Source organism: Synchiropus splendidus, chromosome 9, assembly GCF_027744825.2.
Source record: "Synchiropus splendidus isolate RoL2022-P1 chromosome 9, RoL_Sspl_1.0, whole genome shotgun sequence".
Lineage (NCBI taxonomy): Eukaryota > Metazoa > Chordata > Actinopteri > Syngnathiformes > Callionymidae > Synchiropus > Synchiropus splendidus.
Window position 1 is genome coordinate 6293304 of NC_071342.1, and position 24840 is coordinate 6318143.

General features: G+C 40.7%; 1 protein-coding gene across 1 annotated transcript; it reads right to left on the bottom strand.

Moving 5' to 3' along the window:
* Positions 1-807: 807 nt before the first annotated feature.
* Positions 808-24701, bottom strand: LOC128764640 (phosphatidylcholine:ceramide cholinephosphotransferase 1-like). The gene is made up of 6 exons (XM_053874547.1): positions 24561-24701; positions 6845-7594; positions 6662-6779; positions 4788-4941; positions 4183-4349; positions 808-2989 (listed from the first exon to the last, which is right to left on the bottom strand). The coding sequence occupies exons 2-6, from the start codon at positions 7432-7434 to the stop codon at positions 2816-2818; spliced, it is 1203 nt and encodes a 400-aa protein (XP_053730522.1). The 5' UTR covers positions 7435-7594; positions 24561-24701; the 3' UTR covers positions 808-2815.
* Between the last annotated feature and the right edge of the window lie 139 nt (positions 24702-24840).

Below are 24840 nucleotides of genomic sequence, written 5' to 3' on the forward strand. Positions count from 1 at the left end.
AAACAGTCCGGATGACAATCGATTCCCTTACATTTTTGAACACATAGCTCGATCAGATGCGAGTGAATCATGACGCACAAGCAGGGGTACACGGAGGCTCCATCAAGGAGCATGAGATTGGAATTCTGGAGCCCTGCAGAGAGCCAGGTGGTTCACCTCAATGTCGTCACAAGACGGCACATCCCAGACTTCCGCAAGGAAATTGCCAACCTGACGGCAGCAGACTGTCTGGAGTGCTGGGGAAGGGCCACGAACAGGCTGGACACCACGACGCAACCCTCAGACAGTCTCCATGATGAACTGCAGACAGAGGGGCCCGTGCAAAAGTTTGAAATATGAATTGACGCCGACCAACAGGATGTCGACATTTGAATGACAGGAAGTGGAATGAATTCAATACAATCCAGAGATACTGCTTTTTGACATGTCACAGGAAGAAGTTGAACAAATGTTTTGGCTTATTCTAAAAATACTTCACAAGCACCGAAATTAAACATAGATCTAGATTATCCAGTGAACAAAACGAAAATACACCCAAAAAAAAAACCACATTATGACAAGGAAAAGGGTAAAAAATACTTAAATGTTTGGGTTTTTTTTCTTCACAAGACAAATAACTACTATAATAAAAGCCAAAAACAAGCACTTTTTTCAGACGACATCAGAAAAACAACGAATTACTGTAAATAATTACAGAATGCTGCCGTAAACTGACTCACTGCCTCCATCTGCTGGCACCTACCTGCCATGTAATGACGTCATCTTTGTTGCTCAATGACAACACAGTGAAAGCGGATTACTTTATAGTAAAATATTTTTATTCAAAAGAACCCCACATAGCATCCTTTATCATATCTTACAAACATCGGGAACAAACTTAGGTAGGAGGTTACTACACACATACATACATACATACAAACATGAGAACCATAAAAAAGAATAACAATAAATTACAACGTGATTGGCAAACCAAAACTCATACCTTCATAGCCCCACATCACGGTCAGTAAATGGAATTAGATATTCAAATATGGCCGACTGTGAGGATTCCTTTGTGCTCTTCCGTCTGTGAAATGACTGGACGACTGAAGCGTTTCTCACTTTGAAATTAGACCTGGAGTAAACTCACATTGGTGCTCTTCAGTCCAAGTCACGGTGCGGGGATCGCTCTCCAAGAACATTCTATTTGCATTGTGCACCGACTGCTTCTCCTCATTTATGTGAAAGTAATCCGAGAAAAAATATATATGTATATACTGTATATTACACCATGAAAAGTAGCAGCTTGATTTGGTACGTATCTGAAACTTTGGCCCGGATACCTGCGCTCACATCCGAGGACATTCCCTAACTTTTTTTCTGACTCAGCTCGCTTGATCACCGGGACACAAGTGAAATGTCTGGGACTTCAGTCTTCCCAAACACTGGGAGAGTTGGTGAGGACTTTGAACGTGGCTGGTAGTTTTCGAGACTGGCTGGTAAAATGAAGTCATTTGAAACAAAAACGAAAAAAAAAAAAAAAAATAGAAACAACGACAACAGTTCTTTAGTGCCATTGAACACTGAGAAATGACGGGTGGCAAATGGATCATTTCTGAGAGTAAAACTGAAATTTAATGCAAATATTTATGATTAAACACAATTTCTGTTATTTTTTTGTATCTTAAAAATGAGGCGTTTAAAGTCAGCAATTCTGTTCAGAACCTTGCAACCGGCCTTGCCGGTCAAATATTAAATGGAGAGGCAATGAAAACACACATTTCATGATTCAACCATCTTCAATGAATAACAAATTTATGAAAGGGGAAACTTGAAAATTGTGACCAAGATGCAGTTCTTTGAATGTAAGGCATTTGAGGTCAAAAAACATCTTCAGTGTGGTTGCTGAAAAGGCACCCAGACACTTGTGTACTCCTATACTGACATCTTGAGGTCAGCGCTTCAATTTTAGACCTAAAAATCCAGTTTTAAACTTGAACAACGACCCACTTGCCACCCTTTTCTTCAATGTCTCTAGTGTGCCGTCGTAAATAACAGTCCGAAAGTTGTAAACCGACCACGACAGGATGACATCATCGAGCTTCAGAAACTGTGATGATTTTCGGGAAGACCAATCTTCTAGGTAAGGCTGGCATTTTGTTTGTACATTCATGGGAACGAGACACAACTAAGCGACACCAGGCGGCGCGCTGTGATGGCAGCCGCGGCGCCGGTGACGGGCAGGAGACCAGACTGTTTTACAATCAAGCTAAGTAAAGGCACTATCAGACGATTATGCTCTCAAGTTATCCATCTTGGAAAGGTAAAAATCTAAAAATATTTTTTTCCCCATTGGACATCATTTAATTTTGAAAAATAAAGTTTTGCGTAAAAATCCTATTTTATTTTTGTCTTTTATTTTCTCCCTTTGCAAGGAAAAATTTACAAAAATGCAATCTTTTATACAAAAAGAGAAAGAAAATGCTTATGGCATTTTGGTTATTAAATATGATTGACATGAGTCAGTGGGAAATTAACTCTGACATGGAGACGTTTTGTGCAGAGAGGAGTTTAAATGCTTGACACTCTGCTCCAACAGCAGAAACCCTCGAGCCCACAGAGAGAGAAAATACACACAAGCAAAGAGTATTAACTGCTCTGCGCTGACAGTGAAGGGAAACGGATCTACCTGGGTCACAGTGTTACCCAACTGGAGAGATAGAAATCTGTCACTACAGGAGACAGGACAGCGCTACATTGAATGGTGCCTTTTCCCCCCCCGACCCGTGGTATAAAAACAGCACTTTTGGAAGTCCGGGTCCGACTGACACCAGGGTCACAGACTGTCCAACACTCTGTACCTCCAGCAGCGGTTCCACAGCAATTGCAAGGACAGTGGCAGCTGATACCTGCGAGGGACTACGCCACTGACATTCTCCTCGAAATACTCAAACAGTCTGTACCACCACACACGCGAGAAGAGGTTACTCTCTGACTTCTTTTTCAGCGACTGCAAAAAAAAGAAGAGGAACGTGGCATTATTGACCCAAAAGATGTCAACCGTGTATTAAAATAAACAACAAATAATCATCTCATTTTTCAACTTCATACATTCATAAAAATGAACTTGCTAACCACCAGGAAAATTGTTCAAATTCATACTCTGTTTGTTTATTTATGTCGTTTCAGAGTCCCTATTGTGTTGTGTTGTGAGGTGAAAATGTGTTAGTAAAAGGTGGAAAATACCAGTTGAGTAAAAAAAAACACAATTTGACTTACATTATTTAACAACTCCAGCCATGAAAATCAATACAGGTGACTTCTATATTGTAGTACACTTAGCTTTGAAGCTCAATTTAATAAGAAACTTAGCATGCAAAGGTTTAATGATCAAATCCTTTTGTAAAAGAGAAAAAAGTGCCTGCTCTTCATCCATCTTTTGACATACCACTGCAGAACACAGCTGGCTGGCTGCTACACTCTTCACCTAACCTCCAATTCAACTGCTGGCAGGCTCCATGTTGGGTCATCTATGTTTACTTCCTGGATTTGACCAATGTTCACCTCCGTGTTGAGGTTCGACTCTACAGTGTGCGAGTACCACCCAGTAAGTGAAATTTTTATTATTAATGACTTATAGGGCTGTCAATAGATTAAAACTTTAATCTCAATCAATCACCCTAAAGATGAGTGAACTCACCATTAATGGCAAATTCTTCACACAGTTTGTATCCGTTCAAAATGTAGCCTCAAGGGAGATGTTCTCAGCACCATGCTTTGCTCGTGCAAACATGTGTTTGCTCCAACAACCCAAACATCAGATAGTGTCATGAACATTCTTTAGAATAAATAATAATCATAATAAACAGCATGGCATTGTAAACATTATTGGCCCCTCTGGTGTTCATCAAATTTTCCTTTAAGTTACAGAACATGTACAAAGTGAGTGATTAATTTGTCATTAATCGCAAGTTAACTCAGATTAAAAATTGTAATCTATTATCAGCCCTATTCATACACTTATCCTCATGTAAGTTTTGTGCCGGTGAACAAGAGACACTTCCATCCAAAAGATTTGTTTTAGTTCTTTAATTTAGTAACTAAAAATGTGATGATCAACCATTCCATTTAAAGACACGTTCTGTCATGAAACAGAGTCATGCGACACAGTGCTTTACGGAACCAAGACAGTGGGTAACTCACCTCCTGGTTGGCCATGGTGTGGTACCACCAGAAGAGGCGTGTTGTTATGAAATAAGCCACAGCCACGTCCACGGTGTAGTGGTCGTGAGCCAGGAGGACGCAGAAGATTCCAACCGCACTCAAGGTCCAGCAAATCCAGTGGTAGACCCAGAACCGGCGGGGGGAGTCTGAGACACAAAGGAGCTCACATTGATATGATGAGGGGGAGGGATGGGGCGCAGAGCCCTTAAAAAACGAGGTTTTAAAAGCTATACTAATGTACTTCTTTGTTGTGGAATCTGTACACCAGTGTTGCTAGCACTACCTTCCACCACTTGAGGTCGCTGTTCTACCAACCAGTACAACAGGCGCTCACAGCGCCGTCGTCACCAGTGGTTTGAAGAGCAAGCAAACCAAACGGACCGCAGAGGAACAGAAAGCGCAGTTTCGAAACAGGCGTGTCATAAAATGTTGAAATGTCAGCATGCAGCATGCTTCAGCTCAGCTTTCTAACCAGCCCTAATTTCCTGTCACGCGGTGCAGAGTGGTGAAGCCGAGCATCAGATGAAAAGCCACTTTCTATTCACTTCTAAGTTTCCGAGTCATGGGGGGAAAAACAGACTTACACTCCTTGATGAAGAGGTATGTCAGGGTTAGCATGACCGTGTGGCCACTGTACAGATAATCTCCACACATGGTGTGAGACCCGGTGATGGACAGACCTCCGCCGGCAATCATCTTCATCACTCTGCTCACGTGACCTTCCCAGTTCCCCTGAAGCTGGAATAAGAAAAGGCAATTTTACAGACACATTCTCACTTATTTCACTGTGAAATGAGATCAACTGGAACTCGTCTTAACCGGGACTTTTTTTTTTTGTCTGGCTTTTGACTTTGGTAATACTGGATTTGAATTCTACACTTCACACTCTGGTCCATGAGCGGATGTTGGTCTGAGCTAAAGCAAGGTTGTGTTTGCTTCAGTAGGTGTTAGTGGTCTGCTGTCTTCCTGTCACTTCCCTCTCTCACTCCCCATCTAGCTGACCTCTGCCTCTGCCCCTCTCAGCCCCTCCTGAAAAAGAGTAGAATGAAATAATAAATGAACAGATTTGAAATTTAACTTTTCTTCCTTTGAAGCAGAAAATTAATACATCGTTGATTTATATTTTTATTTTTTAGATATTTCAAATGAGGTTTATCGAACAATTATTTATATACATATAAAAATAACTTGTTTTTGACAAGAATTAATTGATAAAAAATAACTTTTCATATATCAGCTTTCACATTGGACAATACGATTCTTGCTCCTTTGATTTCAGTCAGTTGAGAGTTGAAATACATCAACGTGTTGGGGAGCTGTTTGTGATCGATAGACAGACCGAGGTCGCAATACATATATTAAATAAATGAACAAATGATAAGTATTTTCTTTTAAATTACAGGAAAAGCAGACTTTTGCTAAACGATCGCAGACATTCAACCGTTATCTCCAAAGACCTACAGTCATTAAAACACAACTGGACACAAGCATAGTAAACACTTCACACATACATGAGTTAGAACTGCCTTTTCTCTGTCAGCGGGAGGACGATTTGCAGCTCTCAGTTATTGAACAATAACATAAGAAACACACCACATAAGAAATCCATCTGCTTCTCAAAGCTGTAAGCACTTAGTCATTACAAGCACAGGAAATCATGATCGTACATATAATATGTGAATTATGTAGGACTTTTTAACAGCAATTCTAAATGAAATTACAGAAAATGGAAGTGAAACAGCTAAATAAATAATCCAGATGGCATCCATAAAGATTAATATAACCTGACCGCCTATAGTTAGTAGTTGCAGATTGTGCATCTGAAACTTTAAGGACATTAGAGACCAAATATCATTTCAGTCAGTTGATTGATGTATCCAACACAGACTTAAAAATAAATAAAGACACAGGGAAAATTAGATTACACAGACAAAAGACTTCAATCACACTTTAACAGACTTCTGTAGAACATCTTGACTTCATTACTTTGCCCTGACAGTGAACGCTCTTCTCCACTTCAGATAATGGCCTGTTATTGTGACCATGCCATTGAGGATTCTTCTTCCCACATGATATACATTAAATGAAACTATAATAACATGTCTGACTGCCACGTGTCCTCTCCACAAAAAAATGTGTTCAGACACACACATATCTGTCCTCGGTCTTGTTATAGGCCGTATGCAAAACTTGGATCTCGTATCATGTTGTTTGAATTTGCAACTGGCAGCTAAGTAAACAGCCAACGACTTCAACCTCTGCAGCTGCTTCCCCTCAGGGAGGCGATATGAAAGACATGCAACATTACAAAGCAAGGTCTCAGCAGTGGCTGTTGATACCCTTAAAATGCATTCTTAAGCAAATGTCCAGGACTGAAAAAGGCACTGAATTCATTTTAGCACAGCCGGCGTTACCAAATGGCTGCTCATGATATGAAATAGGAATGTGAGGACTGTACCTTTGGAGAGCATTTGAAGTGCATCCCAGGAACAGGCAGAGTGGTGATGTACATTGTAATACAGCGGTACAGGTAGAGTGTGCCCACGATAAAAAAGAAGCGCCTGCCCACTATGGACCTGCAACAGAAGGAATGAATGAAGATTCACCAAAGACACACCACTGGGCATTAAACGGACTTTACCTGTGTTTGAGGAGGAGCCACTGAACCAGCCACAGTCCCACCAGCACAATTCCGTTGACCTCACAGATGGAGAAGGCCCACTCTATCCTGTTGAAGAGGTCAAAGAACTTGTCTGGCAGAGGTGGGGTGTGTTCTTTCGGGGGTACTCTCTCGTGGACCACTGAAATTACAATGGTGGTGGATACGAAACACACCACCGCATAGAGGAACGCTATGCTAGTTTTGCCACACTCTGAAGGGAAAGGGGAGCGCGGAGTTTCACTTGATGGGATAGGAATCTGGACCATCTCCGTGGTGCCGTTCCTGTAGGGCTTAACAGTTCCATTGGGCAGGCCACCGGCATGTCCGTTCGCGTGGCCGTTTTTATGGGCCTCCATGTGGTTCTCCATCCGCAGGGTCTCCAGCTGCGACAGCAACTGCTGCCCGCCATCCGACGACAACAAGGAGAGGGGCGGCTGCTGGAAATCTGCTTCGGTGAGTCTGAGCAAAGCGGGGCCGTCCGTCTGACGCAGGGCTTCCAGATACTCAGGCATCCCTTCTTTGACCAACCAGTCGGTGACTTCCTTCACTGACCATGCTGACACTTTCATCTTTGAAGCGACGAGGAAACCAGGGTTAAATATCCAGGAAACAGACAAGAGGCCTGGCAGCCTGGGGGGCGGGGAGCAGTCCGTGCCAGCTTTAGTGTTTGTCGAGCAGTGAACGGGGCGCCCAAGGGGACCCCAGCCACCTTCTAGAAAGAGCTCAACTCTGTAAAACGAAAGAGAGAGATCGCCTGTTAAATTGATTTTAATGTTTCTGTATTATTGCATTGCTCAACTAAACCTTAACCGAACTGAATACTACTCTAGTGTCAGAGCAAATGGGTGATAGATGGCTCAGCATCGACACTATGTGTCTGGGCTTCCACCTCCTGATGATTTTATCAATGAATTACGCTCACAATGAACCTATTTGAAGCCTCAACCTAATGAGTAATCTGGCCAAGATAATGTTGAAGCGATTAGTTGGAGATGACATCACTGTTTGGTCCATATTAACACATACACCAAAAAAAGGTTATACACTCTGATATTTCGTTGGAGCGCCTTTAGCTTTGATTAGCACGCGTTTGCTGTGGCATTGTTTCGATAAGCTTCTGCAATGTCACAGGATTTATTTCCATCCAGTGTTGCATTCATTTTTCACCCAGATCTTGCATTGATGATGCTAGAGTCTGAGCGCTGTGCAAAGCCTTCTCCAGCACATCCCAAAGATTCTCAATGGGGTTCAGGTCTGGACTGGTGGTGGCCAATCCATGTGTGAACATGATGTCTCATGCTCCCTGAACCAGTCTTTCACAATATGAGCCCAATGAATCCTGGCACTGTCATCTTGGAATATGCCCTGGTGGAATATAACCTGGTCATTCAGTATATTCAGGTAGTCAGCTTACCCCGTTCTTTGAGCACATAATGTTGCTGAACCTAGACCTGACCAACTGCAGCAACCCCAGATCCAGGAGGCGACTTTTTTTTTGGCCAGGCAGTGTATTAACACTACACAACTCAATACAGTGCAGACAACATTCAGTGTTGGATTCATGCAGCTAAGTTTAACTCAGTTGTACGGACTGATACCAAAAGTAAATTATGAAAATTATAAGTCCTGGAAATAGGGCTCTAAGAAAATATCAATACTTGATTCAGCAACGTATTGAAATTTTTGATGAAATATCGCAGAATTGGATTGTGCGATATTGTCTTGATATTTTAAGTTGTCTATCAATATTTAATACAAAATTACTTGGATATACTGCTGCATCTTAACATGTTTAATACATGTTTAACGTTTTCTTTCTGCACACCAAGTTATTATGTTGATTAATGGAGAGATTCAGTCCTCTGGTGGTTACTGAAAGTCTAGCTGGAGTACTAGTGCATTATTTGATTTCCCCAACAATATACCGCTGAATTTACATTTTCGCAATATATCGCAATGCATCATCTCACCACTCATATACGGGAATACGCATCGTATTGCAAGATACCTGCCAATACACAGACCTACCTGAAAGTGTACCATTCTTGAATGGTTTGCTTTATTTACTACGCCAATAAGACATTCACTGTCAATAAAAATCCATTCTTTAACACCATTACATTAGCAAGAAATCAAACACTACAAGAATCAAAGACCACACAAGTAAAATGTGTCATGAGCCACACTGGAGTAGTGCAACTAAACAGTGATATTAAAGTATGAGCTGCTCAACTCATGTCCCAGAGGCAGGATGCCAACTAAATACGTTCCATTTCAGGCAGTCTGATTTGTCCAAAGAAAGTGGTCAGTCTCTTATTTACATGGGCCAAGGAATAATAAATTGAAGAACAGAAACCAAAGTTTTTGCTATTTTGCACTAAATCACTGCCGTTGTGGTAAAATAAAGGAGGAAGTGAAAACTGTACGTTGAGCAGATGTGCATTTCTTGTCATAGGTTACCACAGACAAATGTAACCCCCTTGAAAAATGGTTTGTTAGTTCCTAATTGCAGACGTTTTACCTTTGCATCTCTTCATTATTTGCACACAATGCAACACACTTCCTTATTGTACCAGATAAGAAAACATTTTACTAACATTGTAACTTCACAATGAATCGATCATTTGTTGGAGAGTAGTTTTGCCTGTGGGAATTAAACCTGCTTTCGCTGCTACTTGACAATCCAGATTCAGCGTGAGCCCAAGTTTAAATAGACAAGTGTCTTGTGCAAATACCCCTCTGTGCCTTCAAAGCCTCTTCTTCGTTTGCTTTTCAGCTTCAACAAACTCAAGTCATCTCGGCTTCAGGCACCAGTGGACTCTAAGGAGAATTCACATCTGCTTTGTATCAAGAGTTTGTTTTCAGACGTCTAAAGTGTATACAGGGTGGTCCCACTTCGGCGTGGGGGAATGTGAGGTAAGATAGGGGCCGGGTTGAGCTACACTGCGGATGGGGGGGGACCAAGAGGAAAGCGAGAGAGGAACTATGAGGAGGAACCTATAAATCAAGAGGGAAGGTCAGCACTGAGCATGGAGCTTGCCGCACCCCTGTAAAGAGGGCAATCAGCCAGCAGCAGGGCCACAGCAAATCTGCTCTCGAAGCTGCTATGAACACCGGACCGGCCCGCTGGCAGAGCAGCAAATGCCTCACCAGTACCTCATCTCATGCCTCTGTTGATTTGGGCCAGAGAATTGAAGCCAAGATCCCAGAACTTCAAGCCAAACTATCTGAAACCCTGAGACCACTTGGCAGCAGATGCGTTTCCCGCTGAGCTTCACAGAACAATTTAACCTGATAACCCCATGACTATAAAGTCGGACCAAGAGTGCAACATAAACACTCGAACTCCCATGACGACGCAGCTGTGTGCCAGCTCAGGAAGCTGAAAGGAAACAACACTTACAGCAATTTGTCAACAGAGTTCAAGACAGAGCCAAGATTAGCAGTTACTGAGTCAGCTGTGTACGGAAGACCTTTGTTCCTTCAATCGGCTTACAGCATGACCCGTAAAGAAATAATCTTATTTCACTGATTTGGCAAGGAGACGAATTCTAATCTACCGCAAAAAACGTTCTTGCAGGTACCTACACCTTGTTTGGCTCTTAAACAGCAAGCAAACTGCAGAGGCATCATTTTAACCCCCTGCAATATTTGCTATAGAGTACATGATTTACGCAGGTCCAGTGGACTTGAGATGTCACACTATGAATCACATTTACAGTTCAGGGTTATAAATACGTTTCCCAACGGCAGCTCTAATAATTAAAAAAAATAGCTCATGAGTCAATAACTGTTTGCTCACCACCATTAGCCTTTAATAACAGCAACAGTGAGAAAAGCATCTTACGCACTGACAACATGGTGGAGACTTTCACTGTAGGTTTGGTTGCTGTGACCTTCCTGTGCAGTCTTTTTCAGGCTCAGAGGCTCTACGGAAGGTCGACATCAAAAGATCACAATGAACGCAGACGAGTGATTCATCAAATCACTCGCGCAACTGAGTCATCGTTCCTACAGAACGCTGACATGGAAATAACCACTGTGATGACTAATATGGTTCGGGTGAGTGGAATCACTATTTTAATTCCAGACAATTGAGCTTACATTTACAACAACGCTTTACACACGCACGAGCCACGGCATGAAGCGGGGAGCCAAGATATAACGCTCAATAATGGTCAATATTTTAATGCAAAGATGTCAAACTCACGTGAAGAGTTCAAAACAGTCTAGAAGAGGAAGCAATATAAATCTCTGTTTAAACTCCAGGAAAATGCTGACCAGTGACTCCACCTCATGCCTTTACATCAACAGACGTGGAATAACAGCAACACCTCGATCACATTCGGAGCGGTAGTAACAATAGTGAGCAACTAGGCGCAGCACCACGAGGATGTAGGAAGCTTTCATTTTTGGTGTTGACATCCGAGTGTTTACTGAACAAGCCCATCTATTGTCACACACTTCACAGACTCACAGACACAGCTCCCAATTTCAGCACCCGCGCCATTATTCAGCTGAAGATTAAAGCCTTGTGGGTTATAGATCCTTTTCAGGGACCGAAGAACACAAGAGAGAACACATGTACAATTACGTAACAGTACACTGACTCCTTGAAAATGATGCAACCTTTGAAACATGCTGTTGCTTGTCTACCTGTAGGTAATCATTGCTAAATGTGATAAATGAATCCATAGATTAGCAAAGAAGGGGCGTTTAAGCTAATATCATGAGTTAATAAACCTATGCAACGACCTGCAGTGACTTCAGAATCGACAATATACCTTTGTTATTTTCTACACTGCGCAAAGACTGAGCTTAATTTTTTTGCTCTCTGGTTATACGGTCGAATTTCTTACCCACCATTTCCATGGTAAGTACATCCAAACATTACAACAGACAATGCAAAACTATCAAAATAAGCACATAGAAATGTTCTTGCATTGTAGTGACAGTCTCAAACATGGATTACATACACCTGATTGCCTTCATTCCTAACCTCAGTTTTGGACTGCCAAGTCATTTATGATGCAAGAGTTTGTAATGCAAATAGTAAAAAATGACATTAAATAGAAACTTACAAGCACCAAAAAAAGCGGTTCACGCACAAACAATGTCAAACACAACAAGGCTGCATAGCTTTGACAGGCTGTCTTCTGGAGGCGCTTATAAAAGTCAAACCTTAATCCGGAATCTTGTAGGAAATGTGATGACAGATTGATAAGCACAAGTATGTTTGTGCTTTAAGGAAAAGTCGGTTCAAAGTGTTACAAAGTACAAAGTAAAAAAAAAAAAAAAAAAAAAACCCTCAATTTAGTTTTCTGGAATCGGAGAAGCGATACTGCAGTGAACTCATTTCCTGTTAAAATAGTCCCAGTGATCGCCTGTTCAATGAAGATATTTTTTCACACCACAACGTACTAAACACATGTTCAAGTCTTTATTTCAATGATTAATTCTTCAATTATTACAGTTTATTTAATTTCTCTGCTTGAAATGACCTTCAAGTAAGTGTGAGAACTCAACCTATGGATCAGTGGATGTATTTATGGATCATTATCATATCAATATTAACCTTCAACATATTCACAAAATCAACAGTATGTTGTTTCAGGATGAACATCTGATTCAGTGGCCAAATAGTGAAAAGAAAGCAACATTTGGCTTCGGTGGCCAAGAGTCACAGTGGTAACAGCACGGACTCCGCAGCTCGTTGCCCGGTCAGGAGCGATTCACCTCAACTTTCCAACCCATGGATGACACATTTCCTCTAGTGTTTCTCGGTGTCAAAGTATTAAGCGCGGCCAGCTCAGACTGTGGTCATGGCAACGCTTCAGTGCAATGTGAACCACAGTCTGCATGCACTGTTGAAGTTTTCGTTTCTGTTTGAGAGTGAGAATAGAATTCCAGTTTGCAATGAGCGTCCAACCAAAGTATCTAGAGCCCTGTGTTCATCAGCCTATTATATAATGGGAAATTGTGTTATGCTTTTTAAATTATTATGATTAATATTATTGATATTATTATTACAAAAGCAACATTTTTAAAAAAAAATATAAAAACCCAAAAAATTAACCACTTTGGATATTCGTATTGTTTAGTATTCGACCAAGCATTTAAAACTTTTTTTTCAATTCAGTGCATCCCTAATGTTGTTATTGTGACCATATCAAGATATGAACATTCTAAATAATTGACCTCGGTTTCCCCTGCTGGTCCAGCATGTAAGGATATGGCAGTGGCAAACATCAATTTATCACTAGGTCTTCAATTTACAACATTATTTCCTGCTTGCGCCATTGGCAGACATCCAACTTCCTACATCCTTTTGCATCATGTTTTACATTAAATAAAAGTAAATAAATAAAAGTGAAAAAAATATGTGGCCCATAGCCATATAATTTCACATTGATAAGAAATACCAAAATCTGAATAACAAGATACAAAATTTTAGGTCCAGATCCAACATGTGTAGTTACAGAAACACCTATCCTTTGTATCAATATCTAGACCACAAAGCCTGAAAGCAGGTTGCCTTTACTTTCATTCTAAATGTTTCATTAGAGGAGCACAAAGCAGCCTCGCTGACATCATCAGCTAAGATGCCACCCAGGAGGAACAATTTGTCACACTGACACAAACATAAACACAACATCCTCAGCTCATTCCCCAAGCACTAAGATTAGACTTGAGAAGATAACGCCCAACACAGTTGCACTTTAAAATGTGGAGTCACTTTTCATTACTGCAGCAAAAGACAGGAAAGGATACCTTGTGTTTTATTACAAAGTAAGCAAGTCAACGGACTGGTGTTCGGCATTTAAACCGACCCGTTTCTAAATTTCCACACCAAACTAGGTCAGCCTTGTTCTTTCAACTCGGAGAAAGCCATGTGTGGGGTTGAGATTTCCCTAATTGGCTCTCAACAAGATTGGCCTCATAGGGAATTAAACTGTTTTCCTAACCTGTCACCAACCCTCCTGACAGTTTAGCCAACCACCTAGCTCCGAGCAGAATCATTAGACGGCAGATCTGATAAAAACAACGTCCTATTTCACTCCCACTTCATGTAATTTATTTAGATCTATTGAATGGTATGTTGAAAGCAGAAAACCACCATGAAAAATGTGAAGTTGAAATATGTTATTGTCTGTCTAAACTACAGCTGGAAGTACACTTCTTTTGAATTGATGGTAAGCCAACACGGTTGCTCCTTCACAGTATAATTCCCTTTCCTTCATCCAAATGTTCTGCTTGGAGCAGTAGGCAAACGTTCATATGTGATCTTCGAAGAAAGCCATGCAACCAAGATGGTATTGAACACAATAGTTACGAAAAAGCATTAAGGAAAAAGCCTATATAATTGATGAAAAAGCATAATATTTCGGACAAAGTGGGAGACAAAATTGAGGCACAGTGCATCGGGGTGGCAACTGAAGGCCAATATGACAGTCAACAAGTGACAGACTATCTTAAAAATTTGTAGTCAAGTCGGGATATGCCAGGAACAATTGTAAACACTTGTCTACAGCAGCGTTTTTCAACTGGTGTGCCATGGAAGCCTGCCAGGTATGCCACGGGAAATTATCCAGTTTCACTTCATATGCCTGGAGATACAGGTGGGTGATATGGTGACATTAAACATGAACAATTACAACGTGTTGACGATCTACCAACGAGGAGATGACATCTTTCTATACACTATAGATCTATGCTGATGTGCCGACCCTTCCATCACTCACTGCAGTGCTCCTCTTCCCCTGTGAAATCCACAACTCCAAGTTGTTTTTAAACCTTTTGCACCTCTAACTTGACCACAAACCAAGTGTTCCTTGTCGGACCCGCAACACCAAAGACTGTCTGAACTATATGCTAGCAGTTAACGTGACCTCTCACTTCTAAACATTGACACTCGTAGACTATCAAAGTTTGCACCGTGATTTAAAAGTTGGCTAAAAACTGCAGAACCAAATAAATGCGCTCCAAAGTGTAATGAGAGAGTAGTTGGAGTCATAATGTTGAGGCAAAGAATGTACAAGATGTCTGGGAATTCCTCGAACGAGAAAAAAATCATGAAAAAAGAGCGTGTTATAAAATCAAAACAGTAGAAAATAAATATTTATTTCCATATTGCTCACCCCTTCCTGGACACATTTAAAAAAATATGTTTTCTGCTATGTTTCTGCAAATAGCATGCCAAAATAGCAGAGTCTCAGCAGTTAAAGATTTTCACAAATTAAAAGGGATTCTACTTGGCTTTCGACGAAGAACAATTGTGCTTTGGCCGGGGTTCCTTTGGTGGTGAGCCTTGGGATTTTTTTCACTGAATGAAGTGTGCCGTGGCTTAAAAAAAAGGTTGAAAAACATTGGTCTAGAGTTCAGCATTGTTCTGAAACTTTGAATTGCAAGTATTGCATCTCACTTCTTGACATTGCAGACTCCATTGTGAGATGTTTTCATACTTTTTGGGTCGTGATTGTTCCAGAGCACCAGCCGTTTCTCCTCTTACATCATGACTCATTGATGCATAAAGCTGTTGGCAACTAATACAATTGTCGATCTAGGGCGACAAGTTATTGCTGCCCTAATTTGTTGCAGTAATATTTGAAGACAAGGCAGTAAAACTAGATTGCCATTCAATTACGTATTACTTTTATCTGCATACGACAATGGAAAATTTGTGAACCACAAGCCTTCATCAAGAGACCACTCCTCTGACGGTTTCAGTCAAACACCTCCTCACAGTCAGCGGCTCATGTTGCACATAAACTAGACTAGGAAACTTTTTTTTTAAATGCCCTGACCTCAGCTCCTACTGTTACTCATTGAGCGGTCGACAGGCTGGGGAGTACATCACCACACAATGTCCACCTCCAATAGTAGCCAAACAATAGCAAACCGTTCTAAACTGAAGCCATTGTTCCCTACACCTCCCACTTCGATATCCTCTGGGTCACATCCTATTGTTTTTCAAAAAGTGGTGTTGCTTTTCAGATAATTCATCTTGAGAAACCAGCCAACAATGACACAAGAACATGCTCCCACCTGTATCACTTTACACCAGCCACACAAATACTTGACAGGTTGAGGGCAATATTTGCACAGCATGGCCAGCTCAGTTAAAGAGGCAGATTACAAATTAACCAAGATACTTTAACAGATAAGACACTTCCTAATTCATCACATTTTCTGCATAATGATTAAATTAAATAATGAGCCGTGGTTTGACAAAGCGGTTCTGAATACGATAAGCAGCATTCCAAGTTTTCAGACTTAGGAAATATGGACTACTAAGCCAAGGACTGTTTCATCTGAAAGAGGGAGGATGAATAACACGCTTGGAATGCTTCGGTTTTCTGCAGATGTCTGGCTTCTTTTGTAAAAGATACCACTAACAACATACAAGTGGGAGAGTAGACATTATTTCGGACTTAAGAAATATCATATACAACTTTACACAAGGACTTTTCCCCACACTGTAAATGAACAGTGTGTGGTGTGAAATAAAAATATAGAAAATATAAAAATAAATATTGCTTGTTGATATTTAAATCTTATTTTTACATTGTAGTCTCATGTGGTTACTAGCTGAGCTAATTTCCATGTGGCAGCACGATGAAATAAAACAATGGTCTGACATGCACTCTTGCAAGCAAACACCACAGGAGAAACCAAAGAGAAACACACTCTGTAAGTAGCCAATTCAACCTGGAACATGATTGCTACAGCACAAGCCAAACCTGCACTGGAATGAGTTGCATGTACAGTTGATCTGAAGCCCAGCGGCCATGAGGCTTGTATGAGTGTGTGTGGATCATCACTTTGTTCGCCCCAACAGCTGACCACAGCAGCTCTCAAACATGCACAATATTACGGCCTCGAACAAGTGCAGCTGACATTTCGTGGGACAATAAGAAAGATTCAGCAGATGTGGTGTTTTTTTTAGGGGCCCAATTACATAATCATACATCACATTCCTCCAAATATAAAGTAGAAGCATGGTAAGCAAAACAGTGAGTAATAAAAGCTAGTTAAATCATGACTTGAGGCAACGGGCCACGAATCGTGTGATCATGGAGATCCACAACAACTAGATTTACACAACAAATTTGTGGGTTCAAGGGCAAGCACGATGAGTGACCCATGAATATAGTCACTGGAGAACCCGGCTTAATGGCACAACAACTGAGATCTGCTAATGAGAAAACCACCTGTGGCTTCATGAGTCACTGATTAGAACGTCGGGACCTAACAGTCTCAGAGGACGAGGCAGAACTGGCCTAGTCTCTTTGAACTGCATGTGGTGCAGACACATTCGGAATATCTGAAAGAGTGCACAGAGACTTGCTGTCAACAGAGAGTAATCAGTGTGCTAGTCAGCTTTCAAGCGTGTCTTTATGAGCCGTTCACCAAAGTGATCAACAGCGTCAATGAAAGTGAAGCGTGTTTGAATTCCACAAGTCCTCATTTTGTTTAGAAATAGTAGCGGATGAAAGGATGCATTAAACAAGAGTGTTATACTCTTATTTGGTTTGGCCCTTTTCTTTGAAATGTACTTCAAAAGGAAAAAAAAAGTCAGAGAAGAAAATAATGTTTGGACTTGGTGGCGCAGTTTTTTGTCTCAAGAATGGGACACTTTTTAGACTTTAACCTTCACCATCATGTTATTGTGCACCTTGGTAAGTACGGACTTAAGTGGTAAAAGTGCAAATAGTGCATTGACTAAGCTATTACAGGACAAGAGTATTGACAATCAACAATGCAGAGTGATGCCATCCTTTAAAAACCAACTTTGAAGTGTGTTTTAGATTCTGACTAAAAACCACACGGTGTCACACATAGCTGTTGCCTAGCTACACACACTTGACTGCAGATGCCAAAAACACATATCCTAATACAGGAGTGACGATACAATATTAGATTTACTGCAATACTATAAGGACTGCGATACGTTACGTTACGAACTAAGTCCTTTGTTGGACTGAATTTCACAGTCCTCAAGAGAAACCTTGATCAATGAAATAAAAAGAAGGACAACGTTAGCAGTATTTAAAAAGAGTCACAAAATACACAAACATGACAGTACAAGATGATCCTCTCTTCTTCACACTTACCAGACTACAGAATGATGTGGTGTATTAATTATCCAACCATTAAAATTCCCTGAGCAAGAGTCAACAACATGAAACTCCAGCCAACTGACAGCGCTTATTTATTTTATCCTATTGCTTGACTCTAAAAAAAGCACCCATGTAATAGAACATTAAAAGAAATACATATTTAAAACTGCTTGAGAGAGGCTAAAATATGCATTTTATTATTTTGATAGAATTTCATTTCAACAAAGAACAGGGATTTATGTTGGCGGAAAGCCAAACAAAGTGTGCCATGTGATGTTTACTGAACAAAACTAATTTGTTTGATCATTTGGATAGAGTTTCATGTCGGCTGACCATGAACGACAACACCCGAGAGGATTTACTCAAAAAAAGCCAACGAAGCACCTCATTTGTTTTCCTGTTTTCTCTTTCACTATGTAATTTAACACACGACATCCTGGCTCAAGTCGCTGTTTCCAGTCGTCCTCCGTTACAGCAGTGTCATTCAAACTGCCAGTACACGGTGACTTTCTTCAACCACGATAACTTGAGACGGGTTTGACAAATGGAGCTAGAAAGTCACTGCAACATCAGTGAAAGTCATTACATAATGTACGATGTTGCTCCTGCACGCTACATGCTCCATTCAGACATGAAATTGAATCGCTCTCTGTACCCTCCATTATCAGCATTTTCACTGACACTGCACATTATATATCACAAAAATAGCCATAAAGGGGACGACTTACAAGAAAAATACATTTATACTGATTGCCTGTTAGATGTAATTGAGGCTTGCTGATAGTCAACTCATCTCACATGCACAACAGTTAACTCTACTAGTAGTTGCAAAATTGCACCAAACAACGTTGCAATAGTGAAACAAACCCAGCTGCAAAATCGGAGCCTGACGCAGTTACTACTGGACACCTGTAACTTTAAGATGAGCAAATTTTGGGTGTTTCCATCAATGTTTTTGGGGGGAGAGGGGTGGTTTTCACTTTCTATTTAGTAGACAAGGGAGGAGCCCCCATCATCACCATTGTTGTGATAGAGATAAATGAGGAAGTGTCACCAGTGGATCAGATAAATATCTGTAAAACTTATGTAATTCCCTATGGCCAGCGTCAGGTGACGTCATAATATGGAAATTAGATGAGTGAATTTCCTTCCACCCCAAACTTTGGTCCACGCTGTAGATTTATCATTTGCCGTGGGTGCCTCTATCTCTATAATTGCCAAGCTGTAGCCTTTTGAAATAATGATATCAAGTTGAATAATAATTTGAAAAAAAGACTCGCGCACACATGAAAATGTTATCTCATAATCACATCTGCAAATATGTTCTCAAATAATATTAATTGGAAAAAAGTCCTCTTTCACTGTGTTATTCGATCGACTTATAGCCGCACTAAACCCATCCTTCCATGTTTTAATAATTCTTTTCCATTTTGACATGCATTTGTATTCTTTATGAGGCTGTTGTGTTTTAATAATGATGCGCCACGAAAGCTGTCCTAAATTATTCATGCTATTTTAGACAGCAGCCAGGAAATTATGAACCGAGGAAGTATCAAAAAGACCTCTAATTCTGGAGAATAAGTCAGGACAAAAATCACAGCTATAATCAAAATGATATATATGAAAATCTCTGTGGCAAATGTAATACACAAAATTATTGACTGAAAACAAAGGGTTAAGGTTAGAGTTAAGGGGTAAGGGTTAAGAGTTTAAAATATAAACACAGGAGAACAACATCAGCATTTTTGCTGCTTTTGTTGTATTGTGTTAGCACATTGTATCACATGACACATTGGTTTAAATGTTAACTTTTTCTCAAGGACATTGTGGGTGGTAAAATACACGACAAACAACCACAGAGCAGCATCACAACCATCACGAGTACCAGAGAATGCAGGCTGAAAGTTAAGATGTATACATTTTTATCTTTTCCCCCATCATTCGGACTACAAAATTCCAGAGATTACATTAGCATGAATGGAATGCTGGTAAAAAGGCAAAGCACGTCCGAACCAGGGGGATGTCAGCCCAGGTAAACACATGTCACACACAGGAACAAAACACAAAGACCACTTGAAGAGTGCTTGTTCAAAAATTCCTGACTGAATGTCCCTCCCCTGCACCTGTGTTTAGAGAGCAAAACAATAGCGGCCACATCTCACTTTCATCCCAATTTATTCTAAACAATCCTCTTTTTATGAGCCAATACTTTTTACTAGTTGTCTAGAAAGCAACATCCTCACTGGCCTCTGCTTTCAAAATTGCAGTATTAGGCCACAGGAAACTGGGACATCATGTGAGTGCCAGTAAAACTTCATGTGTTTCCAATTATGGCCTAAACCTGATTAAAGCCATGACATATTGCTTCTCTGGAGGCAGAGCTCAGACGGAAATCAAATGATCGATGCTTATAGACCGGAGCTGAAATTTTCATACCATATTTGAGATAAAGAAAAAGGCCAGTCCGGGATAGCGTTCTACACCAGCTGTGGTCACAACAGCATCTTTGATGCCTTCAAGACAGAATAGTGTTAACCTGAACTACAAATTGTAGAGTAATACAACAACTGCCCTTAAGACCAGATTGACATTCAAATGTTTCTCAACTCGGGTAAGAAACTTAGAAGCTGATGAGTAAAAAAAGTAGTAATTTTAATTTCAATTATCAACTCCACATATGTTCCAAGTCTGAGTTTTCAAAATGGATGTAGAACAACTGAACGACTTAAATATTAATTGGTAAAAAAATATTTTTAATAATGGAACAATAATGGAAATAGCAAAAGAACATCATCGACACCTCTGATACACACACACTCTGATACAGATGTCACAAACATCTGGGAGCACTCCATTCCACACACACCACCACAACTTGACCCTAAAATAAAACCGACAGAACAGTTTGTGATGCTACAATTTTTTTTTCATTTTACATTTCTACAGATTTTGTTGGCTTGGAATTTAAGTTAGTAATTTGTTGTGGTGTGACGCTTTGCCACATGCATTTGAAACTCTCACAATATGATATTCAGCTATCAACATGATGTGATGCAATGTGACACACCTACATCATTTTCTGAAGGAAAACACAAGACGACACTGATGTTGGGAACTTGTGTTAACAAGTTCCACAGCTGTCCAACACGTGCCATAACTTCTCAACTCACTGAGTCCCAGGAGTTGCGTGTTCCGAGCGGTGACATTTGAAATGTGTTCGGAGGTTCATCGTATTTCCACTGTGCTTGACATTTGTGTGACAGAGCTTTCAAACTGCCACAATTTTATCAATCTTCCATCTTTTTACAACCGGAGTGGTGCCATACATCTGATTTGATGCCTGAAGGTGCTACACAATGGTGCAAAGAAAGTTGATTTGAAAGAGATACATGTATCGATACCCGTGGCTCAAATATCAGTTTCAAAATAACCAAAATAGTCATCAAGGGGAAGACTTAAAAGGAAAATGCATTGATACTGACTGACTTGCTGATAGTAGACTCCTCTCACACGCAGAGTAACAGAGTAACCCTTTAGGCGCCATAGTTGCAAAATTGCGACAGAAGATATCAATTGTGAAACAAGTCTCGCTGCAAAACTGGAGCCAGATGCATTAATACAGGACACCTGTAACTTAAAAGAAAAGCAACATTTGTGGGTGTTTCCATCAATGTTTTAGTGGTGAGGGGAGTGGTTTTCAAAAACAAAATTGGCACTGTGCCCTAGTAAACTGTTGAAATATTGCAATAAACCCCATTTTAGTTTGCACAGAGGAATCAGACCATTTCTTTCCTCCGGTAATACTCATACCTGTATATTAGACTCCCAAACCACAAAATCAATTGCAACATAAATGTTTCAAAATAATTCTAGTTGGATATTGTGAGTTCTGTGATGCAAATGAATGATTCTGGACCTCACCACCAACACAAAAGCAGCATCTGCTTCTGTAGCAATCATGCAATCTCATAAGCACCCACTCATGTGAGTCAGTGCCATACGCAGATACCACACTCCTTCCTTTGCAGATTAGTATGGTATGTGGCATCTCCTGTGGGTAGCATCCTTGCATCTCACCACGTTTACGTTACTCACACGCTTTGAGAAACCTCCTTCATGAGCAAAATCTGAGCAAAACAGACGAACTTTCCCTCCCTGTTCTGCACTCCTGCTTCCATCACCACCCCCGAAACTATTTCCCCTTATCTCCTGGATGCATTCCACATCTGCTTTCAATCAACATGTTTAGGTGATCTGTGTGTTTCCAGTACTGCCCCACCTTATACAGCAAGTATATAAAAAAAAGTTGTTCACCATAAAATAATTGTGGACAAAGATATGAATGGCATCATTAGTCACTGGTAAAAAAAAAAAAAAGACCAACTACAACAGGAAATAGGAGCCAGTCAGGCTTATAGGGAGCACTGTCTGGCAAGTCTCAGATTTCCTGAAAAGACAGTGAACTATATAGTAAAATGAAGCCAAGTCATTCTTCCACGATGACATTTAGGTCTCGGATAAATCGTTACAGTGAATGACTTGAAAACGCCTTTCCGGAGAAACAGGAAGTAGATGACCTCAGCCAGTGTTGGTCAATACATTGGGACGTTGGATGAGACTTTTCCATGGCTGACTCAATCACAGCCAACCTAACAGAAAATTCTTTGTTTCCACTTACAACCATAACCACATTGCCTCCCTTGTCAACTGTACCAGTCGATGGTCTGACATGTTTTGCTTTTGGTCCGAACAATTGCGCAGGACGTGGTGCTGACAATAAACCCCATTGATTCACTTCAACAATCTGTCTCTGTAACACTCAGCCATTTGTTTATGTCTGTGAAAAGTTGCTTTCTCACCACTTCAGTGACAGAAATGTCCCTGTTCCCTCATCTGTGTGTCTGCGAAAGTCATTAAGACAATGTTTTGCAGTCTGCATTTCTGACAGGAAGTAAATTTAGAATCTCTTGAGTCAATGTTTGAACAACAGATCGTGTCTGGAGTGAGGGGAGATGATCAGACAGAATACGTGCTGATTTTTAAAATGGCATACATTTCACTGTTCACCTTGGCCGAGCCAGAGACCTCATTTAAATATCAAAGTCAATGTTGAATATTAACACTGGCCCCACCTGCAGCAGCAAACACTGACTCACAGATGCCTCAGAATTAGTAAGCCAATGATCCACATGGCATACAGACAGCCAACTACTTTCCTTATTGCAAAACCAAACCTACCACCATGACCACAATTATGACAGCTACCTTAAGGTTCCAGTAGGATAGGCCTTCCATAAAATTTCCTGACTGGAAAAAAACTCAAGTGAGACCCTCTAACCGCTGGTAGACAAGAAAGATTACCACATCTAAAATTTAATAAGTTGATAGTGCTGTCACATTTAGCATCCGATTTGTAATCATAATAACATGTATGAATATTGAAGCTGTAAGCTTAAAAAAAAAAACGATTAATCAACATTTAAAACTGAGTTGTTTTGGAAAACAGGCTCTGACATCAGTCAGTTTTAGATAAGACCAGTAAAATATATTGTGCAATGCTTCAGTTTAACCCATCAACTTTTGAAACGGTTTAACTGTGTTCCATGTAAAGCCTTTGTGATGCCAAACCGGAAACATTAGTATCTAGTTGCCCCAAAGTCAGAGCATCACTACAATAAAAGTATATTCTCTCTTACACAAACTAGTGAATGACAATCTCTTTTTTAACTACAGCCGCAATATTCTCTGTTCAGCACCATTACCGATTTCAAATAAATGTCGCATCATTCACAAAAATATGAGGATTGAAGAATAACTTTGTCGAGCCTTTTACGGTGCTTAACGCAACTCCCACCACAACATAAATTATGAGTAGCTGTAATGTTCCTCTCAGAACCACGTGATTTCCACATCTGTCAAAGCGTGGCACCTTATGCTACAAGTTCTCTTCACTGAATTTGAATATAAACGACTTCCAAATGAATCGCCCTCGTTAATATTGACACAGAAAGAAGGGCTCAGCTGCTGATGTGGATCCTTCACTGAAACGTTACTTGACACACCTTCGGAACGGCAATACATCAAAACCAACGGGCGTCACGGGTGGCTTTAAAGCACTGCTTCTAGCCACATTCACGTCCCCGACAGCCGCTTCATTGTGTGGCTTAACAGCTTATATATCCTGGCTACCTAAATATAGAAGAGCAAGCTGGCGTCTTCAGTGTTTTAGCGAGCTAGCTGGTGGGTTAGCTTCAATTCAGCTACACTGGGCTGTTGTGTTCGTAGCGCGGGATTTGGGAACTATTAGCCCGAATAACCCACGATTTGTGTTCGCTAAATGCTACATAAACGGTTACTGTCAATGCAGTCGAGCTTCCAAATACGCCTTCTGGGTTAAGCAAGATTTAGTCCGCAATGATTCACAGAGATTCATGTCGGCAGCAAACCTATCTTAAGGTGAATAACATCTCAAGACTTTTCAGCAGTTGACCACATCGACACATGATGGGAGACAAGAGCTTGTTTCTGGGTTTTGACTAAACCTATAAAATATAGATGAAGGTAGAACAACTTACAGCGTCCACGATCCCCCTCCGATTATAGTGGTTGTGACCTCGATGTGCTATGAGTCCGGTGTTTTCATGGGGAGGCGGTTTGTGGCTGTCGACGCGGGGAGTACCCTTCATACCGTCATCCGTGCGGCCTTTAGGGGTCATCGGGAATATTTTAAGACGATACCGTTTCACCAGTCTGGTGATGGATTAAAAAACTGTAGGACAGAAACGAATAACGAAACAGCGACTATACACTCACTTCGAATTATATTCATCTATTAGCCACGACGAAATGTAGACA

Bases quoted from the DNA above. Each gene is read 5' to 3' on its own strand.
- LOC128764640 (XM_053874547.1), bottom strand. From the start codon at position 7,434: ATGAAAGTGTCAGCATGGTCAGTGAAGGAAGTCACCGACTGGTTGGTC. The intron at 4,942-6,661 runs GTACAGTCCTCA...TTCTTATTCCAG, and splicing joins ACTTCAAATGCTCTCCAAAG to CTTCAGGGGAACTGGGAAGG. The intron at 4,350-4,787 runs GTAAGTCTGTTT...TTTGTGTCTCAG, and splicing joins ATACCTCTTCATCAAGGAGT to ACTCCCCCCGCCGGTTCTGG.